Raw genomic sequence first — 21618 nt, 5'->3', positions numbered from 1 at the left:
TTATATATTTATTTTCCTGTCTAGTTCATATAGTTCCTTCTCTGGAAAGAAAACAAAACAATATATGACAATAATGTCACATATTTTTTATGAACATTTTCCAAACAAAGCCTTCCACAGTATGAAGATATAAAATAGCACCAATTCAAGAAACAGAAGTCTGAACTCCATATAACAAACGCTGCAGAGAACTGCTGTGTTAGGAATGCCATTACACGCATAGTACTCTTACTGCTTCTGATCACGTAACGATACTTCATCCGAATTTTCCGGTAATCATTGAGGCTTCGTAAGACCAGCGGCTAAACGTGAAAATGTGAAATTATTTGAACTGGGAGAATTCCAACAAGCTAACTGGCCAGAGCAGTCCCTCATCAGTGCCATTTAATGTATGCTTGGCTTTTAGGTGACAGTTAAGATTTGACGTGCTTCTGTTGTAATTAAATTCTGCTTTATAAAGGCTGCAAAGTACATGATTTTTGGCCCTAGTCCCATCTGGGTTTGTTTTATAAGAAGTCCTTTCCCCTGTTTTGTGTATGAGTGTAACTGACCCCGGACACATCGCAGAGCTTCCGCTCTATTCCAACCAGTGTTCAGAACTCACCCAGAGCCGAATAAAATCTCAGAATCTAATGTCAAATTTGTAAATGCCTTAATTGCATAAAAAAATAAAAATAGCATTAAACATTTTAAATTAATCGCATTAATTTAGCATAATTAATAACGCGTTAATTTCACCAGCTCTAATTTTAATAGTGCTATTTTGTGTTTTTTTTTTTTGCTGTCCACAACCCTATCAGAACAAACCTGCAACCCATATTTGGTTGATGACTAGCCAATTGAAAACTCCTGATATACAGTATTACACATAGTTCACTTACAATGTAAGGAAGATGAAAATCCAGTCAATGTAATGAAGGTTGCTATTTATTATTATGGTGAGGTACAATAGCAGAGTACAAAAGTCTGACTGCACAATAAAAATCTAATTCAAACCTGGAATTATACAGAACCATTTTAAAATTGCAAAACAAAAGAAACATTATAATAATAATAATTCAATAATTCGTTACATTTAAATATATTTGATTGCCTAGAAAAGCACTTTACATAGTAAAGGGGGAAACTCCTCAACCACCATAATGACATGAATGAGAAATATTTACATTCTGCATTTGGTCACTTATCAAATAAGCAAACATGTAACATTTACCATGTTAATTCCTTTATACAAAAGGTGCTGGAGATAATGATCATCAGGTTTTGTCCATGCCTTATTAAATTCATGTTCAACTTTTCCCACAAATTGTTATGCTAATTATACAATTAGTAATGATGAAAAAACATTTGATTTAAAAATATGGCAACATTTTCACAGGTGGATTCAGACTCCATAAATTATTTTGTGATATGTCTTTGTCTCACCAGGTCATGGCTGGACTCTGTTGAAGTAGCACTGCTTCTGTCCTCATTTAACATATTCACAGTCCTTATAGTACTAGAAACATTTTTAGAGATGGCGCTTATCTCTACAACAGATTCTACTGAACCTATGCCATGGCAGATGATACCAGAGTCTGGAGTTATTCGACCCGATTCATGCAATACGGTTATGTTCGCATTGGCCGTGTCATCCCTAATGCGCCTATTCAACCTCCGCAGGACTGATGCCCTTGAGTTCTCCGACAATTCCCAGAGAACTATGTAGCACTTTGGAACAAAATGACATAAGATTATGCCATAGTTGGAGGCCAGGATAGCTGAAGCCTGCACAATGGGCCTCTGTTCGGTCATGTCCTTATTAATGTAAATGGGGATAAAGCACAGCCAGACAAACAGGTGAATCAGCATGCTGAAGATTATGACCCCAGTGTCGTTAAAATCATGCGGCACTTTTCTACCCTTGAAAGCAAGGAAGAAACATATGAAGGCCAACAGAGCTATGTAACCATGCATGACGGCAAAACCGAGTATAGAACCCTCGTCACAGAGAATGTATTTTACCAAGCCACTTCCAGGCCATTTTGGATTCACTTTGGGGGACTTGAAGATCATCCAGAACAACAGGATCACTCCTTGACCAGAGGTAAGCAGGGCCAAATTGATAAGAGGCTTGTAGAGTTTTCTGAGCTGAAGCTGCCTGTTCGGATCAAAAGCCATGAAAACCAGGAAAGTGCGGTAAGCTTTAACAAGGATGCATGAAACACACATGGTGAAACCAAGACTGTAGACAGCCTGCTGTGCCCTACACAGATGCACGTTTGGCCTGTCAATAAACATAATTACACTCACAAAGCTAACCATCAGTCCTAGTAGCATAAAGAAAGACATTTTAAAATCAGCATTTTTGATTACAATTGTGTTTCTGTGCACACAGAAAATGATAAACGAAGTGAACACTAGAATCATGCCTATTGCTGTTGCTGCTAACAGAGCTATTGGATAACTCTCGGACCAAATTAGAAATCTCTCCTGGAAGTCTAGGCATGTGCTGCTTCCTTCAAGAGACCACTTTTCTTCAGGACAGTTTTGACATTCGGTTTCATCTGTAAGAGGAAAGACACAAACAGACATCAGATTTTCACAATAGGAATACATGATATAACCATGATCATATCCATCTTGGCCATAACTGAGGGTTTTTATTAGACCAATGTGTAATTGTCATGCCTCTTGTATTGTATTTCAGTTCAGATCAATATTTCATGTCCATTTATAGTTTTATTTGGTAAAAAGCTGTGTAATGAGCGAGATATTGTTCAGACAGCTGATCATTTTAGCTAAATAAACCCTTACGTTTTTCCCCCAATTCAAACTGTAAACTCTGTCTATTCTATGGTTGCAAAAGTGCTAACTCTTATCCATCTTTTCCACTGTACATTAGAATGTTTTGATGTCTGATTTCACTTGAAGCATGTGACTTTACTTAGTGTGAATGTTTTTCATTTTCATAAAATCAGCAGTGTTGGGAAAGTTACTCCAAAAAGTAATTCTACAAATTGCTAATTACTTCCATCAAATTGTAATAAGATTACTTTACTGATTATTTAATCACAATAATTATTATTTTTACTTTTAAGTTACTTTCTAAAACACTTTACTGAAAATTCTAAATAATATCTATATTTCCTCCTTTGTTTATTGTCTTACACAAATCACAGACTCGTTTCTCCCTTACAGTGACTTACTCTTCGGCTGTCGCAGTAACTCAAATAGACGTACAAACTAGTTTTAAATTATTCATAATACTGTTTTAGAAATATGTGTAATCCAAGTGAAATTCTTAAAAGTAATTGGCTTAAATGAAAGTCAGGAACTGTACTAGAATTAAATTTTTGACATAAAAGCAATTTGATTACAGTAACTAAATACTGTACTTTGTAATCAGATAACACCCAACACTGGTTATCAGTTATAATGTAAATAAAACTATATATATATATATATATATATATATATATAGTATTGGCATTTTAAGCAAAGATGGATTATGGACCTTGTTTCCCAAAAACATAGTGAGCCAAAGGCTACATCCACATTCATCCGGGTAAATTTGAAAACGGCGCTTTCGTTTTCAAAATGTTCTCCGTCCACACTGCCATTTCAAACATTTTTCATAAGTCTACACCGAAACTTCTGAAAACACTTAATTCTCCTTACTGCACATGCGGAAAAAACATAACAAGCGTGGCCCTGCGTCATTTCCATGTACGGTCTGAAACACAATTGTTCCTGTTAGTGTTGTCACGGTACCAAAATTTCAGTAGTCAGTACCGATACCGTGAAATTTCACAGTTCTCGGTATCAATTTCGTTACCATTCGTTTTTAAATATGCTAATATGACAATGTGCTATTGAACACACCTGTTTAGCCTATTTAAAAGTTACTTTTCAATGTAAATAATAAATGAAAAAAAAATCCATGTTTCCTTCAAGTGTTTCTCAATCAAGATTGCATTGCTTAAGTGTTTTTAAGTAACGCCCTACTGAAATCTGTTTTATTCTTTACCAAATCATGTTTTCCTTTTTGTTATTATTATTATTTTCCAGAACTTCATGTTTTAGTTTAATTTAATTTCATCATCAAAATGGTGGCTAATCAATTAATTCTTAAAACTTAAAAAAATTAATAATTGAAAATATAACTTTTCAACATGTCATTGCATTTTTTGACAAACTTTTATTCAACAGCATTCTTGCTTGTGATATATTGCTTCATTATTATTATTATCATTACAGTGAATATTACATTTTACTATACATTTGAAATATATTTCTGTCACAATTTCTCCAATTTCAGGGCTCCAGCTTATATTTTGAAATGTGCTTTTATTATGATGTGTATTTTTTGCTGGAATCTTCACTTTCCGGATAAACAGTTTGTGACACATTTAAGTCAGGTCTGAAATTTCATCTCTTTACACTGGCCTTTGAGTCTTGACAAATGAAATGTAGGACACAGTTTTGGAGTATTTGTATTTTAGATTACTAGTGTTTGTGTATGTGGTAATTTTTGAAATGTTATGTTTTAAATTGTATTACTGTGACACACTTTGGTCAACTCTGTTGTTTTAAATGCGATATAAATAAAGTTGAGTTGAGTGCAAGTGCTGTGATTAAATTATATAAATATACAGTTTAAATGTGCTACGTGGTTAACAGTAGTTTAGTGCTCTGCTCTGCCATCTGATACAACGTGAATGATTCTCAATGTCTGAGGATTTTCCAGTGTATGAGCGCTTGGATTTATACATTCATTTAAAGTATGCAGCTCATCCACACTAAGATTGCAGCCTTCAGCGGTTTAATAAATCACACTAGGACATGTCACAATTTTAATTTTATGAATTGTCCATTTCAGTGTAAGCAGTAACAGAGCATGCGCTCAAAATGTGCATTTTAAAGCAGTCGTGTGTCAGTCGTACTGTGCGCTCGTACCAGATTGAGATTGAGTCTGTGCTCGGTACTACCGGTGCTGCAGAAACACTGGTATCATTATATCTTTTTTATTTTAGTATCGACTTGGTCCCGATGTACCAGTACTTTTGACAACACTAGTCCTCATTTTCCATCACCGGACAGCAATTACGAGTAAACTTCTGTCCCCTTTGAAGGAGTGCAATGTGAAGTAATATTTATCTTTAACAAAGCTATCTTAAGTGGACAGCAGACAGAACAACACCACTACAATGTGGGTTGTCATCTTGATTTTGGGTTGAATGGATCACATGACTATGGCATGGAGGAGGGTGGGGCCGGGTTGTTTTATTAAAAGATTATGATATTATTCATGACAACAAATACCTCATCGTTTTCAAATATCTGCATTTTCCCTGTCCACAGTACAATGCAAAGGTGTCGGGTTAAAATGTATCCACTTGGGAGAGCGTTTTTGAAAAGTTCAGTTTTCGCTGGATATAAAGCCATCTCAGTGTGGACAGAAGACCAAAACATAGAAAAATTTATGTTTTTTTTTAATGAAAACGTATTAGTGTGGATGTGGCCTAAGTAGATCATAGAAAAGATCATACAAATCATCTTAGAATTAGGGGCGGTTCCCAAAAGGCATCGTAACTTTAGGTTACTCATGTAACCCCGGTTCTCTGATAACAGGAGTGAAGTACAGGTCTCTTCTTCATTCTCCATATATCTCTTCTCCTTGCAACTGCAAGGAGGGAAGTGTGGTGAGATACCTCACTCTTGTTATCAGAGAACAGGGGCTACGTGAGTAATCTAAATTCTTTTTCTAACATTCGTTTGGTATCTCACAATTGGATATAGCCAACTCCTGTATTGCTGATATATTGTCCGAAGTAGACCAGTCAGCCGACTTGTAGCGTCCAATGTACACCCACACATTCAAATTTGCTTTCACTGTGTAATTGCTGTTTTGTGGATGTGTTTTTTTTTTACACGTTAGCAGATTGACTACCCACACCAAGGACTGAATGAGCCAACGATGGCTCTGTAACATCCAGTCTATAAAATCGGACAAAAGTGTGAGGCGATGCCCAACTCGCAGCTGCACAAATGTTTTGGTGCGGGTCCTAAATCCAGATTGCCCACCTCTAAAATGGGTTGGGAACCCAAAACATGCCGGCTGCAGAGCTCGAGCAGTGAATTTTCGGAGAAGGCAAGTTTCAAACGCCTCCTCATCTTTCTTCCTTAAATCGCACTGCTGCTGCATTGTAGATACCGTAGCCCCGAAAAGGGCTTTCGGTTCCACGGGGGTCTCCAGGAAGTCTGTGTTCTCTCTCTTAGATAAGCCCGACAAACCTAGCCAGAGAGCCCATTCGCTCATGCTGAGGCAGCAGCTCTGGACAGCTCCTCTAGACGTGCACAGATTGAGATCTGGAGCATCAATTTGCCGCCCCATCTCCTCCATCAGCTCGGCCTGATATGCTGTGAGGAGTGAAGTGGCGTTAAGAGCCCTTACAGCTAAGGCTGAAGATCGGTAGATCTTCTGATAAATGGAGGCCGACAATCTCTCCATCCGTCCCAGCAATGAAGGGGGAGCGGACGAAAATGCTGCCCGACGATCGGGGTGGAGGTGATTCGCTACTGATGCCTCGACCAAAGGGGGCTGGACATCCCCAGAGTCTCCATCTCATGCACATCCAGCCTAGACAACCTTAAACAGGAAATCTATGAGAAAACGGCTCAGCCCAAAAACGTCGCATCTCTGCGACGTTCGCTGGGATGCATGCTGGGATGTCAGAAATCAGTTGTTTGACTGGGGCAGCATGTAATGGCAGCTGTTTACCATCATACAGATCTCTCTCTGTACTCTAGCCTGCCTGCTGTGATGGCCAGACGATGGAGAGTTTGGCTGCCGCCCGTCTGCACATTTCAGTCAGGTCTAGCTCTCCCTGGACAGGAGAGGGAGACACATCCAATGAGAATAGCATCATCCTCATTGTCCTCGCCATAGGCCTCCAAAAGGCGATCACCATCATAATTATCCTCCCGTTCCCTGTCCCCTGCCAAATCAGCAGAGTCAAAGAAGGGAGGCAGATCGGGGGAAACTTTGTCCATTAGATTGCCAAAACTGCATTCCTGCAGCTGGGGCCAGGGGTCTTTGTCCGCTGGCAATGGAGAAAACATCATGGTTACTGGTGTAACCTCCGTTCCCTGATGGAGGGAACGAGACGTTGGTGTCGATGTAGTGACACTAGGGGTCACTCTTGGGAGCCCGAGACACCTCTGGTCTTTGATAAAAGGCCAATGAAAATTGGCGAGTGGTATTTGCATGCCACTCCCCCGGACATACGGGTATAAAAAGGAGCTGGTATGCAACCACTCATTCAGGTTTTACGCTGAGGAGCCGATATAAGGTCCAGCCATTTCAGCGGGTAGTTCAGCGTTGTGGCAGGAGGGACCAATGTCTCATTCCCTCCATCAGGGAACGGAGGTTACACCAGTAACCATGACGTTCCCTATCTGTCACTCACTCGACGTTGGTGTTGATGTAGTGACACTAGGGTTCCCTATACAAAACGCCACAAGGCTGAACTGTGTTACGTGAACTGGAGGTGTGTGGTGGGCAGACTTGCTATGTGCCTCATAGCCAGCACACCAGGTCGACACGTAACCTCCCCCAACACAGTTATGAGTGTCGAACGGCCCTTTTTGGGGACAAGTCGACTACCCAAAGAGAAGAGACAGGCTTAACCCAGTCATGGCCTCTTCTCCCCTTCTCTTTTTCCCACTCCCTAAAAAAGAAGGGGGATTATCCGACTGGGCCGCCAGGTCTAGTCTGGGGGTGTCCCTCCCAAGGGGAGGACACCGCGGAGACCACACCTCACCCCAAGAGAGGGGGGGATATTTAAGTGGAAGAATACGTCACATGGTCTTTCCAACCATGTGGAGAGCCTTCAAGGTAGATCCTGCCCAATGGGGAAGGAGTTACTACAACATGGAGACTGGGGCAGAGGGGCTCTGCCCAAGCAAGACGCAGTTTGCCAGCAGGGAAACGAATTAGCGGAAGATATAGATCACATGGGGTTAGCCTTACAGGGAACCGCCACATGCGGAGCACCTACCCCAGAACCGGGCTCTTAGTTAGCGCGTGTACTGGGCCGGCAGCAAGTATCTCCGAAAACTCGACTGCCACAGGGCTCGGAGGAAGTCAACCAGGGAACAAATTTTGTGAACACTACTGGGAATTAACAGCGCACGTCTTCAGCTCAAAAGGAGGTGGAAGGCATTATGTGCAAGCGATACACCCGGCCGGCTATCCCGGGCTTATCCGCTTGTTGCGTGCCACTACCTGGGATGAAACCGGTTCCACCCGGAGGTTGTAGAACCTTGCAAAGGTGTTGGGTGTAACCCAGCCCGCTGCTCTGCAAATATCTGTTAGAGAGGCACCCCTGGCCAAGGCCCAAGAAGCCGCTACACCACGGGTAGAATGGGCTCGTAGCCCTACCAGGGGCGGCATGTTTTGGGCGAGATATGCCATAGTTTTGGCGTCAACGAGCCAGTGGGCGATCCTCTGCTTGGAGACAGCGTTTCCTTTCCGCTGTGCACCAAAAGCAGACAAAGAGCTGCTCAGAGATTCTAAAGCTCTGTGTGCGATCTAAATAGATGCGTAAAGCATGCACCAGACACAGCGATGACAGGGCTGGGTCTGCCTCCTCCTAGGGCAGCACTTGCAGGTTCACCACCTAGTCCCTAAAGGGGTGGTGGGAACATTGGGCACATAGCCCGGTCAGGGTCTCAGGATCATGTGAGAGTAACCTAGACCGAACTCCAGGCACATTTCGCTGACAGAGAACGCTTGCAGGTCACCTACCCTCTTGATGGAAGTGAGCGCAGTCAGGAGGGCAGTCTTCAAAGAGAGTGCCTTAAGCTCAGCTGACTGCAAAGGCTCAGAGGGGGCTCTCTGTAGACTCTGAAGAACTACAGAGGTCTGATGAGGGAACGAGGCGCGGCCTGGAGGGATTCAGCCTCCTGGCGCCTCTTAGGAACCTGATGATCAGGTCGTGCTTCCCTAAGGACTTACCGTCGACTGCGTCGTGGTGTGCTGCTATGGCAGCAACGTACACCTTCAAGGTGGAAGGGGACAGCCTCCCTTCCAACCTCTCTTGCAGGAAGGAAAGCCCTGATCTGACTGCGCAACACTACTTAGGGAACAGACACCACTTAAAGGCATACAGGCGCCTCATAGAGGGAGCCCTAGCCTGAGTGATCGTGTCTACCATCGCAGGTGGGAGACAGCTTAGGTCTTCCGCGTCCCATCCAGGGGCCAGACACGGAGATTCCAGAGGTCTGGGCGTGGGTGCTGGATGGTGCCCCTTCCCTGAGAAAGAAGGTCCTTCCTCAGGGGAATTTGCCGGGGGGGGAGCTGTCACGAGGAGTGTGAAGTCCGAGCACCATGTCTGAGCGGGCCAGTAGGGTGCTACCAGGATGACCTGCTCCTCGTCCTCCCTGACCTTGCACAGGGTCTGTGCAAGCAGGCTCTCACTGGGGGAAATGCATATTTACGAATGCCAGGGGGCCAGCTGTGTGCCAGCGCGTCTATGCCGAGGCGGGCAGTGGGGAGGATTCTTGGCAGGCAAACAGGTGCACCTGTGCCTGTCGAATAGACTCCAAATCAGCTGGACCACCTGGAGGTGGAGTCTCCACTCTCCCTTGAGGGTAACCTGTTGTGACGGCACGTCCGGCGTAGTGTTGAGGTTGCCCAGGATGTGAGTGGCTCGCAGTGACTTGAGGTGCTGCTGACTCCGTTGGAGGAGACGGCGGGCGAGTTGTGACATACAGCGGGAGCGCAGACCGCCTTGGCGGTTGACATATGCTACCGCTGCCGCGCTGTCCATCCGAACTAGCACGTGCTTGCCCTGGATCAACAGCCGGAACCTCCGCAGGGCGAGCAGAATTGCCAGTAACTCGAGGCAGTTGATGTGCCAACGCAGCCGCGGACCCGTCCAGAGGCCGGCGGCTGCGTGCCCGTTGCAAACAGCACCCCAGCCCGTTTTGGAGGCGTCTGTCATGACCACAACTTGCCTGGAGACCAGTTCTAGGGGAACACCTGCTCGTAGAAACAAGAGGTCAGTCCAAGGGCTGAAAAGACGGTGACAGACCGATGTAATGGCCACGCGGTGAGTCCCATGGCGCCATGCCCGTCTTGGGACTTGAGTCTGGAACCAGTGCTGAAGCGGCCTCATATGCATCAACCCGAGCGGGGTGGCCACCGCCGAGGATGCCATATGCCCCAGGAGCCTCTGAAAACGTTTCAGTGGAACCGCTGTTTTCTGTTTGAACGGCTTCAAACAGGCCAGCACCAACTGGGCATGCTCGTTCGTAAGGCGTGCCGTTAGGGAGACAGAGTCCAACTCCAAACCAAGAAAAGAGATGCTCTGAACCGGGAGGAGCTTGCTCTTTTCCCAGTTGACCCGAAGCCCTAGTCGGCTGAGGTGTGAGAGCACCAGGTCCCTGTGTGCGCATAACACGTCTCGAGAGTGAGCTAAGATTAGCCAGTCATCGAGATAGTTGAGAATGCAAATGCCCACCTCCCTTAACGGGGCAAGGGCAGCCTCTGCGATCTTCGTAAAGACGCGAGGAGACAGGGACAGGCCGAAAGGGAGGACTTTGTACTGATACGCCTGACCCTCAAACGCAAACCGCAGGAAGGGTCTGTGTCGAGGAAGGATCGAGACATGAAAGTACGCATCCTTCGGGTCTACCGCCGTGAACCAATCTTGATGCTGGACGCTCTTTGCGAGAATGCGTCTTTGCGTCAGCATCTTGAACGGGAGTCTGTGTAAAGACCGGTTCAGTACTCGCAAGTCCAAGATTGGCCACAACCCAACGCCTTTTTTCGGTACGATGAAGTAGAGGCTGTAAAACCCTTTCTTCATCTCGGCTGGAGGGACAGGTTCTATCGCATCCTTCCGTAGGAGGGTAGCGATCTCCGCGAAAGGTAACAGCATTTTCGTCTGTCACCAAGGTGAAGTGGACACCTCTGAACCTGGGCGGATGCCCGGCGAAGTGAATTGCGCAGCCGAGTCGGACGGTCCGGACCAGCCCTCATGACGGATTGGAAGGCGCAAGCCATGCGTCCAAGTTCCGCGCAAGGTGGACCAAAGGGAAAACGTCATCAGATGTACCGGCAGGTGGGGCCTCGCGGTGGGGCGGAGCTTGAGGTGCCACACCACGTCGTGGCCGTGCTGAGTCTAAGGACATCGAAGCACTTACCTGGCTCCTTGTGACCACCCCCGGAACAGCCTGGGACGGGGGAGGAAGAGGCCTGTCCTCGTGACCCGTGGAGACTGTCACATCGGGGGCGGATTTTTGCCACAGCTGGGTGCTCAGGGGCGGGAGACCGCCGCTGGAGCGCCAACCTGCCAAATGGAGTGGTGGACGGTGGTCGTGATGCCAGCCATACACACCAGATACGTGACCCAGGGAACAAGGAAACCACTCTTGCTGAGCTCTTGAGTACTGCAGCCACTTGGGCATGCAGCGCAATTAAATGCAAAAGGTAACAAAAAGTTGAAGATCTGCTTACCAGCTCCAGAGCAGCGGGTTTCGTTGTCCCTGGGTCGCCCGTCTCAAGGGCGCTTTGAAGCCTTTCATGGGTTCTGGGCGGCCATGAGACAGGTGGCGTCTGCTTCCTGCGGGATGCCCTTGGTGATGAGTAGACGGGGTGCGGGATCTTGAGCCGCGCCGGGGCAGGATATGCCGGCTAGCATCCATCTACTGCTCTACCATCGAGAACTGCTGAGCAAAGTCCTCGACGGTGTCGCCGAATAGGCCCGCCTGGGAAATGGGGGCAGCAAGGAATCGAGAACGCCGCTGCCTTGCACGCGGAGATCGCGCCCCTTCTACAGAAGGACGCGATAGAGCCTGTTCCTCCAGCTGAGATGAGGAAGGGGTTTTACAGCCCCTACTTCATCGTACCCAAAAAAGGCGGTGGGTAGCGGCCAATCTTGGACCTACGAGTTCTGAACTGGGCCTTGTACAGACTCCCGTTCAAGATGCTGACGCAAAAACGCATTTTGGCGATCGTCCGTCATCAAGATTAGTTTGCGGCGGTAGACCTGAAGGACGCATACTTCAATGTCTAGGTTCTACCTCGATTTGCTGCGATTTGCTTTTGAGGGCTGGGCGTACCAGTAAAAGGTCCTCCCATTCGGTCTGTCCCTGTCACCTCGTGCCTTCACGAAGGTTGCAGAGGCTGCCCTTGCCCCGTTAAGGGAAGTGGGCATTCACATCCTCAACTATCTCGACGACTGGCTGATTCTAGCTTACTTGCGGGACTTGTTGTTTGCACTCAGGGACCTGGTGCTCAGGCACCTCAGCCGGTTGGGGCTTCGGGTCAACTGGAAAAAGAGCAAGCTCTCCTCGGTTCAGAGCATCTCTTTTCTCGGCATGGAGTTAGACTCAGTCTCATTGATGGCGCACCTCACGAGCGAGCATGCACAGTCGGTGCTGAACTGTCTGAGAGCGTTCAGGTGGAAAACTTCGGTCCCACTGAAATTATTTCAGAGGCTCCTGGGGCATATGGCATCCTTAGCGCCGGTCATGCTGCTTGGGTTGATGCATATGAGAGCGCTTCAGCACTGGCTTCAGACTCGAGTCCTGAGATGGGCATGGCACCACGGCGCACGCCGCGTGCTCGTCACGCCGGTCTGCCACCGTCTTTTCAGCCCTTGGACCGACCTGCCGTTTCTACAGGCAGGGGTTCCCCTAGAGCAGGTCTCCAGGCGCGTCGTGGTTACGACGGATGCCTCCAAGCATGGCTGGGGCACCGTGTGCAATGGGCGTGCAGCCGCCAGTCCTTGGACTTGTCCGCAACTGCGTTGGCACGTCAACTGCCTCGAGTTGCTGGCAGTATTGCTCGCCCTGTGGAGGCTTTTGCCATTGATCCAGGGCAAGCATGTGTTGGTCCGGATGAACAATACGGCAACTTGAATTATATCCTCTCTTAACAACACACTGGCAACTTACTATCAACCGACAGCCTGAATGTCAATACAGTACAAAACAACCTACTGTATATTTTATATATATTATATATACTATTTTTATTGTATAATGTGTATTCTATATTGTATGTATTGTATACTGTACATTATATGTTATTATTTGTATATTGTGTTGTGTGTAATTATGTGTATATTAGATTTTAAATTGTGTTGTGTAAATCTGATGATTATTGTAAATTGGTATATGTCTCATCACTGTCACGACTACTATGTTGCTCGGAATTGCACCCAAGAATTTCACACACTATTGCACTTGTGTATATGGTTGTGTGACAATAAAAGTGATTTGATTTGAACTGTAGCATACATCAACTGCCAAGGCGGTGTGTGCTCTTGTCGCATGTTGCAACTCGCCCGCCATCTCCTCCTCTGGAGTTAGCAGCGACTCAAGTTGTTGTGAGCCACTCATATCCCGGGCAACCTCAACAGCACAGCGAACGTGCTGTCATGGCAGGTCATGCTCAGGGGAGAGTGGAGACTCCACCCCCAGGTGGTCCAGCTGATTTGGAATCAATTCGGTCAAGCACAGGTGGACCTGTTCGCGTCCCGGGAATCCTCCCACTGCCCACTCTGGTATGCCCTGACCGAGGCTCCACTCGGCACAGATTCCCCTGAGGAAGGACTTTTTTCTCAGGGACGGGGATCCATCTGGCACCCGCGACCAGACCTCTGGAACCTCCATGACTGGCCCTTGGACGGGATGCAGAAGACCTAAGTGGCATAGCACCTGCAGTGGTAGACACAGTCACTTAGGCCAGGGCTCCCTCTACGAGGCGCCTGTATGCCCTGAAGTGGCATCTGTTCGCTAAGTGGTGTTCTTCCCGACGCGAAGACCCCCAGAGATGCCCCCAGTCAGATCAGTACTTTCCTTCCTGCAGGAGAGGCTGGAGGGGCGGCTGTTCCCCTCCACCTTGAAGGTGTATGTAGCCGCTATATCGGCACATCACGATGCATGATGCACGACTTGATCGTCAGGTTCCTGAGAGGCGCTAGGAGGTTAAACCCCCCCAGATCGCATCTCACCCCTTCATGGGACCTCTCTGTGGTCCTTCGGGGCCTACGGGAAGCTCCATTTGAGCTCCATTTGAGCACCGGCAGTCCATGTAACACAGTTAAGTTAGTCGTGGTGTTTTGTATAGGGACCCCTAGTATCACTACATCAACACAACGTCGAGTGAGTGACAGAAGGGGAAAGTCTCGGTTACTGTCGTAATCTCCGTTCCCCGATGGAGTGTCTCTCCTGCCACAACACTGAACTACCCGCTGAAATGGCCGGGACCTTGTCTCGGCTCCTCAGCACAAAACCTGAATGAGTGGTTGCAAGCCAGCTCCTTTTATACCCGTATGTCTGGGGGAGTGGCATGCAAATTCCACTTGCCAATTCCCATTGGCCTTTTCTTAAAGATCAGAGGTGTTTGGGGCTCCCAAGGGCGACCCCAAGTGTCACTACATCGACACAACGTCTTGTTCCCTCCATCAGGGAACGGAGGTTACGACAGTAACCGAGACGTTTCTACGATCTGCTTAGGTTTACGATGCTAATGGGAAACAAGGTAAATAATCCTTCCTTGCTGACAATACTAATATATATTCTTTTTATTTTCATTATGACTGATAACCAGTGTTAGGTGTAATCTGATTACAAAGTATTTAGTTACTGTAATCTAATTACATTTACTCAATGTCCTGGTCATTGCCTTGGACCATTCAGAGGGCCCGAGTGGACAGCTGCTTTCCCTTCACACCTAGACCATAGATGAATTTGTGAAAACCAAACATTGGAAATGCACATCAGATGAACAAAGCAGTGATTATGTAAATATTATTTATGGTTCTGCACAAATTCATATATTTAATTATGTAGTTAATCAACTTTAAACAGCTAGGTAAATTACAAGTATGTATAAAGTTACACACAAAGCTATAATGAAGTTACAATGATGAGCGACACTATTTGGTCATATTTGAGCACTTCACACACACACAGTGACTCTTAAGAATCACTTAAAGTGCGTTGTTGCATGTTCGTATTAAATGCATGTTCGGTAAATGCATGTTAATAAGGAAAGAACGTTCGTAACTTCACACGTAGAAAATGCTCTTCAAAGATCAGTCTTTTTCGGGAAACAAGGCCCTGGCCAATGGGGCCAGTGCCCCAGGGCCCTCCAGATATAAAATGGATGTACAGATGGATGAACAGCACTTGAATGTGTGCCAGCCCAGAAGAAAATGTAATTACTCAGTACTTTTATAGCTCATAAGACCTAAAGGAGTTCTCAACTATCTTTCATTCCAGTATCAACTTTGTCTCTTAAATTCTTTAGGAGGAATAAAAATGGATACAAAACGAGACAATTGTTGACATACACTAAGATTATAGAGCTACATAATTAATGTATATAACAAATGTGCAGCTTTATTTCTCGCAAATGTGACTGTTGTATTTGTGATGCCATTTCTTGTTATTTGGACATCACATTTCACAACTGCGAAAAGAGGGGCTAAAAAGGCTGGACCTCCAGGGCCTACAGGACCATAATCTGTCCTTGATTGGCCAAAACGTAAATATTGATGCATCCTTAATTTGCAGAGGTGAAACATAGGCAGAGCATGAATTCTGATTTACCCTCTTTATTAGAATATGTTCCTTCTTTACATTTGTGGCAGTTGTAGCAGCAGGAGTCATTTATAATATTCTTCACTGTGCCAGGTAGGCAAGTCTCTGAACATCTGGAAACAGGGATCTAGAGGATCAAAGAGAGGCGTGATTTACTCAAAATAGTTTGTAATGATATACTCTAATGCAAATTTCAGCAATAGACATTAGGTCTCATTCATTAACTGTTTGTATGTAAATGTTTGTGCATTAAACGTGCACAAACGTTTTCACGCAGATATCTTGATTCATCAGTAAGTTTGCACTTAAACTTGTTCTTAATTTCTGAGAAAATTTTAAACCAACTGAAACCACACTTACATAAAACGTATTTTAGAAAGTTCGATCAGCGATAAATTCTACATAACAATGCAGCTGATCAGACCTGGTCTCATAGAATCACGTTACTATGCCTACATTTTTGCATAATGATTTTTACTTGGCTCATTGTACATATTGCAACAGTTTCCTGGTGAAATGAACACTAGAGGCACCCGTGTAAAAAGTATTAATTGAATGAGTGGCACATTTGGCTTTACCCAAAGCTCATGTTTTTTCAGGTAAAAGCACATCTTAAATAAGTGTAAAGATTCATTTGCAGAGAGTGCAGACAGCGGAGGTTGTGTTGACAGCCCTTTAAGGAGATGGTTTGGGCGTGTTTTATGTAAATTATTAACTGCAGGCATGCGCACGTAAGTATGCAATGATTAGTGAAGGAGAGCCAATTATTTATTTTTTCTTGTTGAGGTGGTGGATAGAACAGGTAGAAATTGAGACAGCAGAACTCACTGTGTTATTTCTTAATTCACTGTTTATCTCCACTTCTCCTTTTTTCAGGAGAAATTTTCCCACAACTTCAATCATTCGTCCAACATCATTTTTCTTCCACATCAGTAGGTCATAACCATCCGTAAAGTCGCCATTTTCGTCAAAGGAATATGCTGTGCCGTCAAGTGTGAAATGCACACTGCGAACACTTTCCACAAGCTGCAAAAAAGCAAAAAGAACATACCTGTTCTTGAGACTTCTTACAGAATTTAAAGTATTATGCATTTATTCATGCAATTTTTCATGTCAAATGTTTGTTGCATCAGTGAAACTGTCTACACACTATAATATATAATTTTATGACCTCATACAAAATGAAAGACTATTTATAAGTCAATTTTCTGCACAATGGTGGTGACTTATCAGTATCATATATGCGTATACACTCGATTTACATTTGAAGAAGCAATGTGGAAGTAAACTATAGTAGCAAGTACAACACATGAACAGCATTTGACTACTGCCATTTGGGTGTACTACTGAAATTATGTAGTTGTGCGTCTATTTAGACTTAAGTGCATGAGAAAATACAAATGTGTATGCAATACAATGATAATACATATACAGTATTTGTATTTAATTCAATCAGAAAAGTATTGATACAAAATAGTTTAATCTGATTTAAAATGTCTCCTGCATACTTCATGAGAGGAACGCTATTTGAATTGTATGACACATGGAGTCATCTTTTACATTTCCTTATACATCTAAATAAAATGTATTCTCAAATCTTGATGTACAGTAGATAAAAAGTAAATAAATCATGGTCACGTTATGCACCATATATACTACCCAATTACAAAAACACAGCAGAACATGATATTTTATCATATTTTGCTTATTAAAAGTTATCTTCCCTTGAGATTTTCTCACCTTCCAAGGTGGGAAGTTGATATCTTCAGAGCAGGTGGTCTCGTTGCATTTAAGGAGTTTCCTAATACCATGAGCTATAGCGTATATCGCCACTCTCTCTCTATATGCCTCTCTCAGATCCACAGCATAGAGCAAGTCATCTACGCTGCAATTTAAGGGTGAGATGGAGCAGTTGAGTCTCAACTGCTTGTACTCTTCTATGAAGTCATTTCTTCCCCCTGGGGTTGGCCTGAGGTTTCTCAAGTACTCTTCAAACCCTGGGATATTTCCCATGGAAAAGGAATAGCCAAAGATGGGACCCACTTGGTTTATATCTTTCATCTTTGTTAATGGGCGGAACATGGACCAAGCATCGCTTGCGATCCAGATTCTGCTCGTGTTGCTTTGAATCATCTCCTTGAAAAGCTTTTCAACCAGCTGTGGCTTTAGAATGAGCAGTACAACTTTGGCAGATGAAGCTCGAATACCGTCAGCAACATGTTTGATGTGCTTGTCAATATCGACGTGGTCCAAGTAGTGTGGTACCACACCCTCAAAAGCGGTACATACTTTTTTCCCTGCCTCCTGCAGGAAACTTTGGTAGGCTGCTCTGCCATAGTCATCGTCTCCATACACTACACCAACCCAGTCCCACGAGAAATGGGCCATGAGTTTGACCAGTGCCTGGGCTTGGTAGACATCGCTTGGAATCACACGCATGAAGGATGGATAACGCAGTTTGTCACTCAAGGCTGGTGAAGATGACGAACAACTTATCTGTTGACAGATAAATCTTCCGCATTAGTTAATTTCCAAAGTTGGTCAAACCATAAGGTTTAAGGAAAAATTCAGTAAGAATCAACTAAACGAATTATGCAGATCAGGTAATGGCAAACACACTGACAAAAATTGCTGAACACAATTTGCCTGGTGCAAACCCCTATCTTGCAGGTCAGTTCTCAGTAGAGGTCTGCTACCTGACCCAGGCTCGACGGGACCTGACAAACCGTTAAGTTTTGGACTGGGTTCGGTCAATTTTAATTATAACTTTAGGTTTGTAATTAATGAACAGACGAGTTAGGGTCTGATCAGACCAAACGCAGTTTTTCAATTGTTTTTCTATGTAAACATGAGCTGGTTGGACGTCTTTGACCATTTCACTGCATCTTGCTATTTTTTCAGCTTCTCACAAGTTAAAAGAACTTGCTTTATGTTTAATCTATTGTGCTGCATCTAGCTTTTTGTAGCATAGGTTTGAAGATTCGAGGTTAAGGTTGCAAAGGAGACTTCATGTGACTGATACACTGTTACAAATGATTCCAGATTGTTCTTTACAGAGCCAAGATTCAGCGCTTGTTAAACGGTTAACCAGTGTTTTTTTCCCTTTCACTTTGGTGTGATGAGGGGCCACCTAACCTAGATAAAACTATTATTAGGATACTGTTATGAATGTTGCCTACGATGATTAAACATAATGCAGCCTATTGCAACAAATTTACTTGCTTGAAGTGATTTCAGGTTTGGGTTTAAATTTGACGATACCTGTCAGCACAGGTTGGGTCATACAGTCTCGGGTACAGGCTGGATTTGGGTTTCAACTTAATGCCCATGTAGACCTCTAGTTCTGTGTGCTATGTTGCTAGAATGCAACAGACTACGGCGATCTGGCATACTTAACTGGGACTGAAGAGCATCGCTCCACCACTCTAATCTAGGCACGTGAACTCTTTAAAATGCATTTTTAAAAATACATTGCTTGTCTGGATACTTGCCTAACATTTTCTCCATCAAATGATGAATTACTGCTGCCATTATAGAAAATTAACACAATTTCTTTTTTTTTTTATATAAAATTCAATTTACTGCCTGCTATCCGTGGGTGGTAATAGCACAATGATAACTGCACCAGGCAAATAGCACCGAATTTTGTGAATAAAGTGTATTATTTAATAATACTCATTTACAGCGAAAGGAGGTGTGCTTGTGCTAAAAAGAACAACAATGACTTAAGTGCTAAAGCAGCATACGGTGTATAATGTCTGGTCAGTTTGGACTGAGTGTGTTAGTGATTATACCATGTTCAAAAGTGGCACAGCTGTTTTGTGAATTCACCCCTTTAACTCTTAACTGCATTTCAATCATGACAACTCTTTGAATAGTTTTAAGGTATTATAATGGATATGAGAGGTTAGTAGACCATTTCGCAATAGTTTCGCTGTCATACAATTCCCGTGACGCAGATCTAGATGGGTCGTGCTGAGGAGGAGGAGGGTTACAGAGACAAAACTCTCGTTGCGTTCTGCTGTACCAAATTAATGTATGTATTTACTTCATGAAGTTTACATTGCATAGCCATTAAAATAATCAATAAATAATGTACAGCAGGGCTCTGCAACCTTTTTGACATGAAGTGCCATTTTAAATTTTCTTCGTTAATCACTGTGCCATCCCACCTTCAAAAAGATAGACAGATAGATAGATAGATGTAAAGCACGCAGATAGAAAGATAGACAGGCCAAGTAGAACACTGTTTTGAAAGCAAAAGACAACTAATAACACAAAAATCTGAAGACTGTCATCTTACATGACCACAGCACAACGCAAAGCAGATGTGTTTACTTGTGTGACCCAAACTGATATGTGTCACACTAGCGGCTCGTGATGCGGAAGGATAACTGAAAGAGAAAGATTTGGCATGCAGGTGCGAGGGACATTAACATGTTGAGGGACCTTTTTCTCGCCATCATTTGCGTGTGAGTAACTGTCCTATGTATGGCGCGTAATATACAATAATTTGTGGACCACCGCAATTTGAAGACCCTTGCAAAAGATGATTGGCTAATAGATTACAAGTTTAAAAGCCCTATCAGCTTGTGTCATGTAGAGTTTCATGACTGAACTTAGTCATATTACAGAGAGTGATTTTAAACGCTGATTTTAATGAGGTATTTTACCTGAGGAAACATATAGAGGCTGAGTAGCTTGGCAACAGCGATAGACAACTCAGAGTATCTTTCTCCCAAAAGCGCTTTCATTGACGGACGAAAATCAGAGTAATCAGAAAGCACTGGCACAGATCCATTAATAGACAAAAAATTTTCCACACAGTGCATGGCTTTAGTGGGAGATGCACAAGGATCACACACTTCATATCCGAGTTTAATCCCCGGCAAAAACTCAGAGTTATTGATTTCTTCAATTGTGTGGATGGCAGCCAAAGACTGCAGAAATGGGATCAGATCAAAGCTGGTGAAGAGAGAAAGAAAAGCAGTTTTATTAGTAGACTTTTTGTTTTTGTATTGGTAAGTATAAAGATTTTGCATTAGTAATGTTTGAACAAAAGTCTTGTGCATACTTACTCAGTACAAGTGAATGGGTGTGGACTTGTTCGTTTGTGAAGGTTGACTACTTTTGAATGAATTGAAGTCAAAATTGCATAGTTAACATCTCCAGGCAAGTTGGCACCACACAGGGAATCAGGAATGTTGCAATGGACCCACAGCCCCATCCACACAATCACTCCAAGCACACAAACACAAAGACGAGACGCACGGGACTTCATGTTGAGAATGTGCAGAAAAATACGAGCGATTATCTATTTATGTACACCTGGTTCTGCTTTTTGAATGACGTGAGTTTAAAGGCTGGCTTTGGAGGTTGTCTTTGAACGTTAGACAAGAAAACACCAGTATTCTTAACTGTAATCTACTTCAGTTGAATTTCCCTGCAAGTGTTTTGAGGAACCAGAAACCAGAAAAGCTGAGAAATTCACCTGCTTCGCCACATTGTTGTCCCCTTTAATGGAATGCATTATATTAAGGAATGATTTTCATTGAAGTTTTTCAATGAAGCTGTTCACTCCCATAATCATATCTATAAAAAAAAAAAAAAAAAAAAAAAACATGTTTTAATGTAAAATATATCATATTTTTTTACTTTAATCAAACCAGTTAATTTTGATGTTACCACATGAAGCACAGGTTATTTTGTCAGTAGGTTTCAAAAATTTAAATCCACTCTTGAAAATGCTTCTATTCTGCATTGATAATTTAATACGGTTTATTTTTCATTACAAACAATACTATCAGCATAACAGTTTGAGTGAAAAATTGGGCGAAACCTGATGATCCATGTAATCCAGCATGATTTTGAATGCTTCATAACATATTGAGTGCTTTAATGGAAGTAATGAAATATGACCTTTTGTACAAAAGTAATTCATTTGCTTATTTGATTGGTGACCTAGAAATTGTGTGGAATATTAAATATTTCTCATTCGTTTTTGTCAAAATGTTT

The 21618-nt window shown here is 43.7% G+C and overlaps 1 protein-coding gene across 1 annotated transcript; it reads right to left on the bottom strand.

Annotated features, from left to right (window-relative positions):
* Positions 1–925: 925 nt before the first annotated feature.
* Positions 926–20884, bottom strand: LOC127410275 (G-protein coupled receptor family C group 6 member A-like). The gene is made up of 6 exons (XM_051645461.1): positions 20682–20884; positions 20277–20568; positions 17344–18099; positions 16432–16629; positions 15613–15730; positions 926–2546 (listed from the first exon to the last, which is right to left on the bottom strand). The coding sequence occupies exons 1-6, from the start codon at positions 20882–20884 to the stop codon at positions 1399–1401; spliced, it is 2715 nt and encodes a 904-aa protein (XP_051501421.1). The 3' UTR covers positions 926–1398.
* Positions 20885–21618: the final 734 nt, after the last annotated feature.

The sequence above is a fragment of the Myxocyprinus asiaticus genome, chromosome 19, assembly GCF_019703515.2.
Source record: "Myxocyprinus asiaticus isolate MX2 ecotype Aquarium Trade chromosome 19, UBuf_Myxa_2, whole genome shotgun sequence".
In the NCBI taxonomy this organism is placed as follows: domain Eukaryota; kingdom Metazoa; phylum Chordata; class Actinopteri; order Cypriniformes; family Catostomidae; genus Myxocyprinus; species Myxocyprinus asiaticus.
This window is presented reverse-complemented; position numbering and strand designations above follow the sequence as displayed.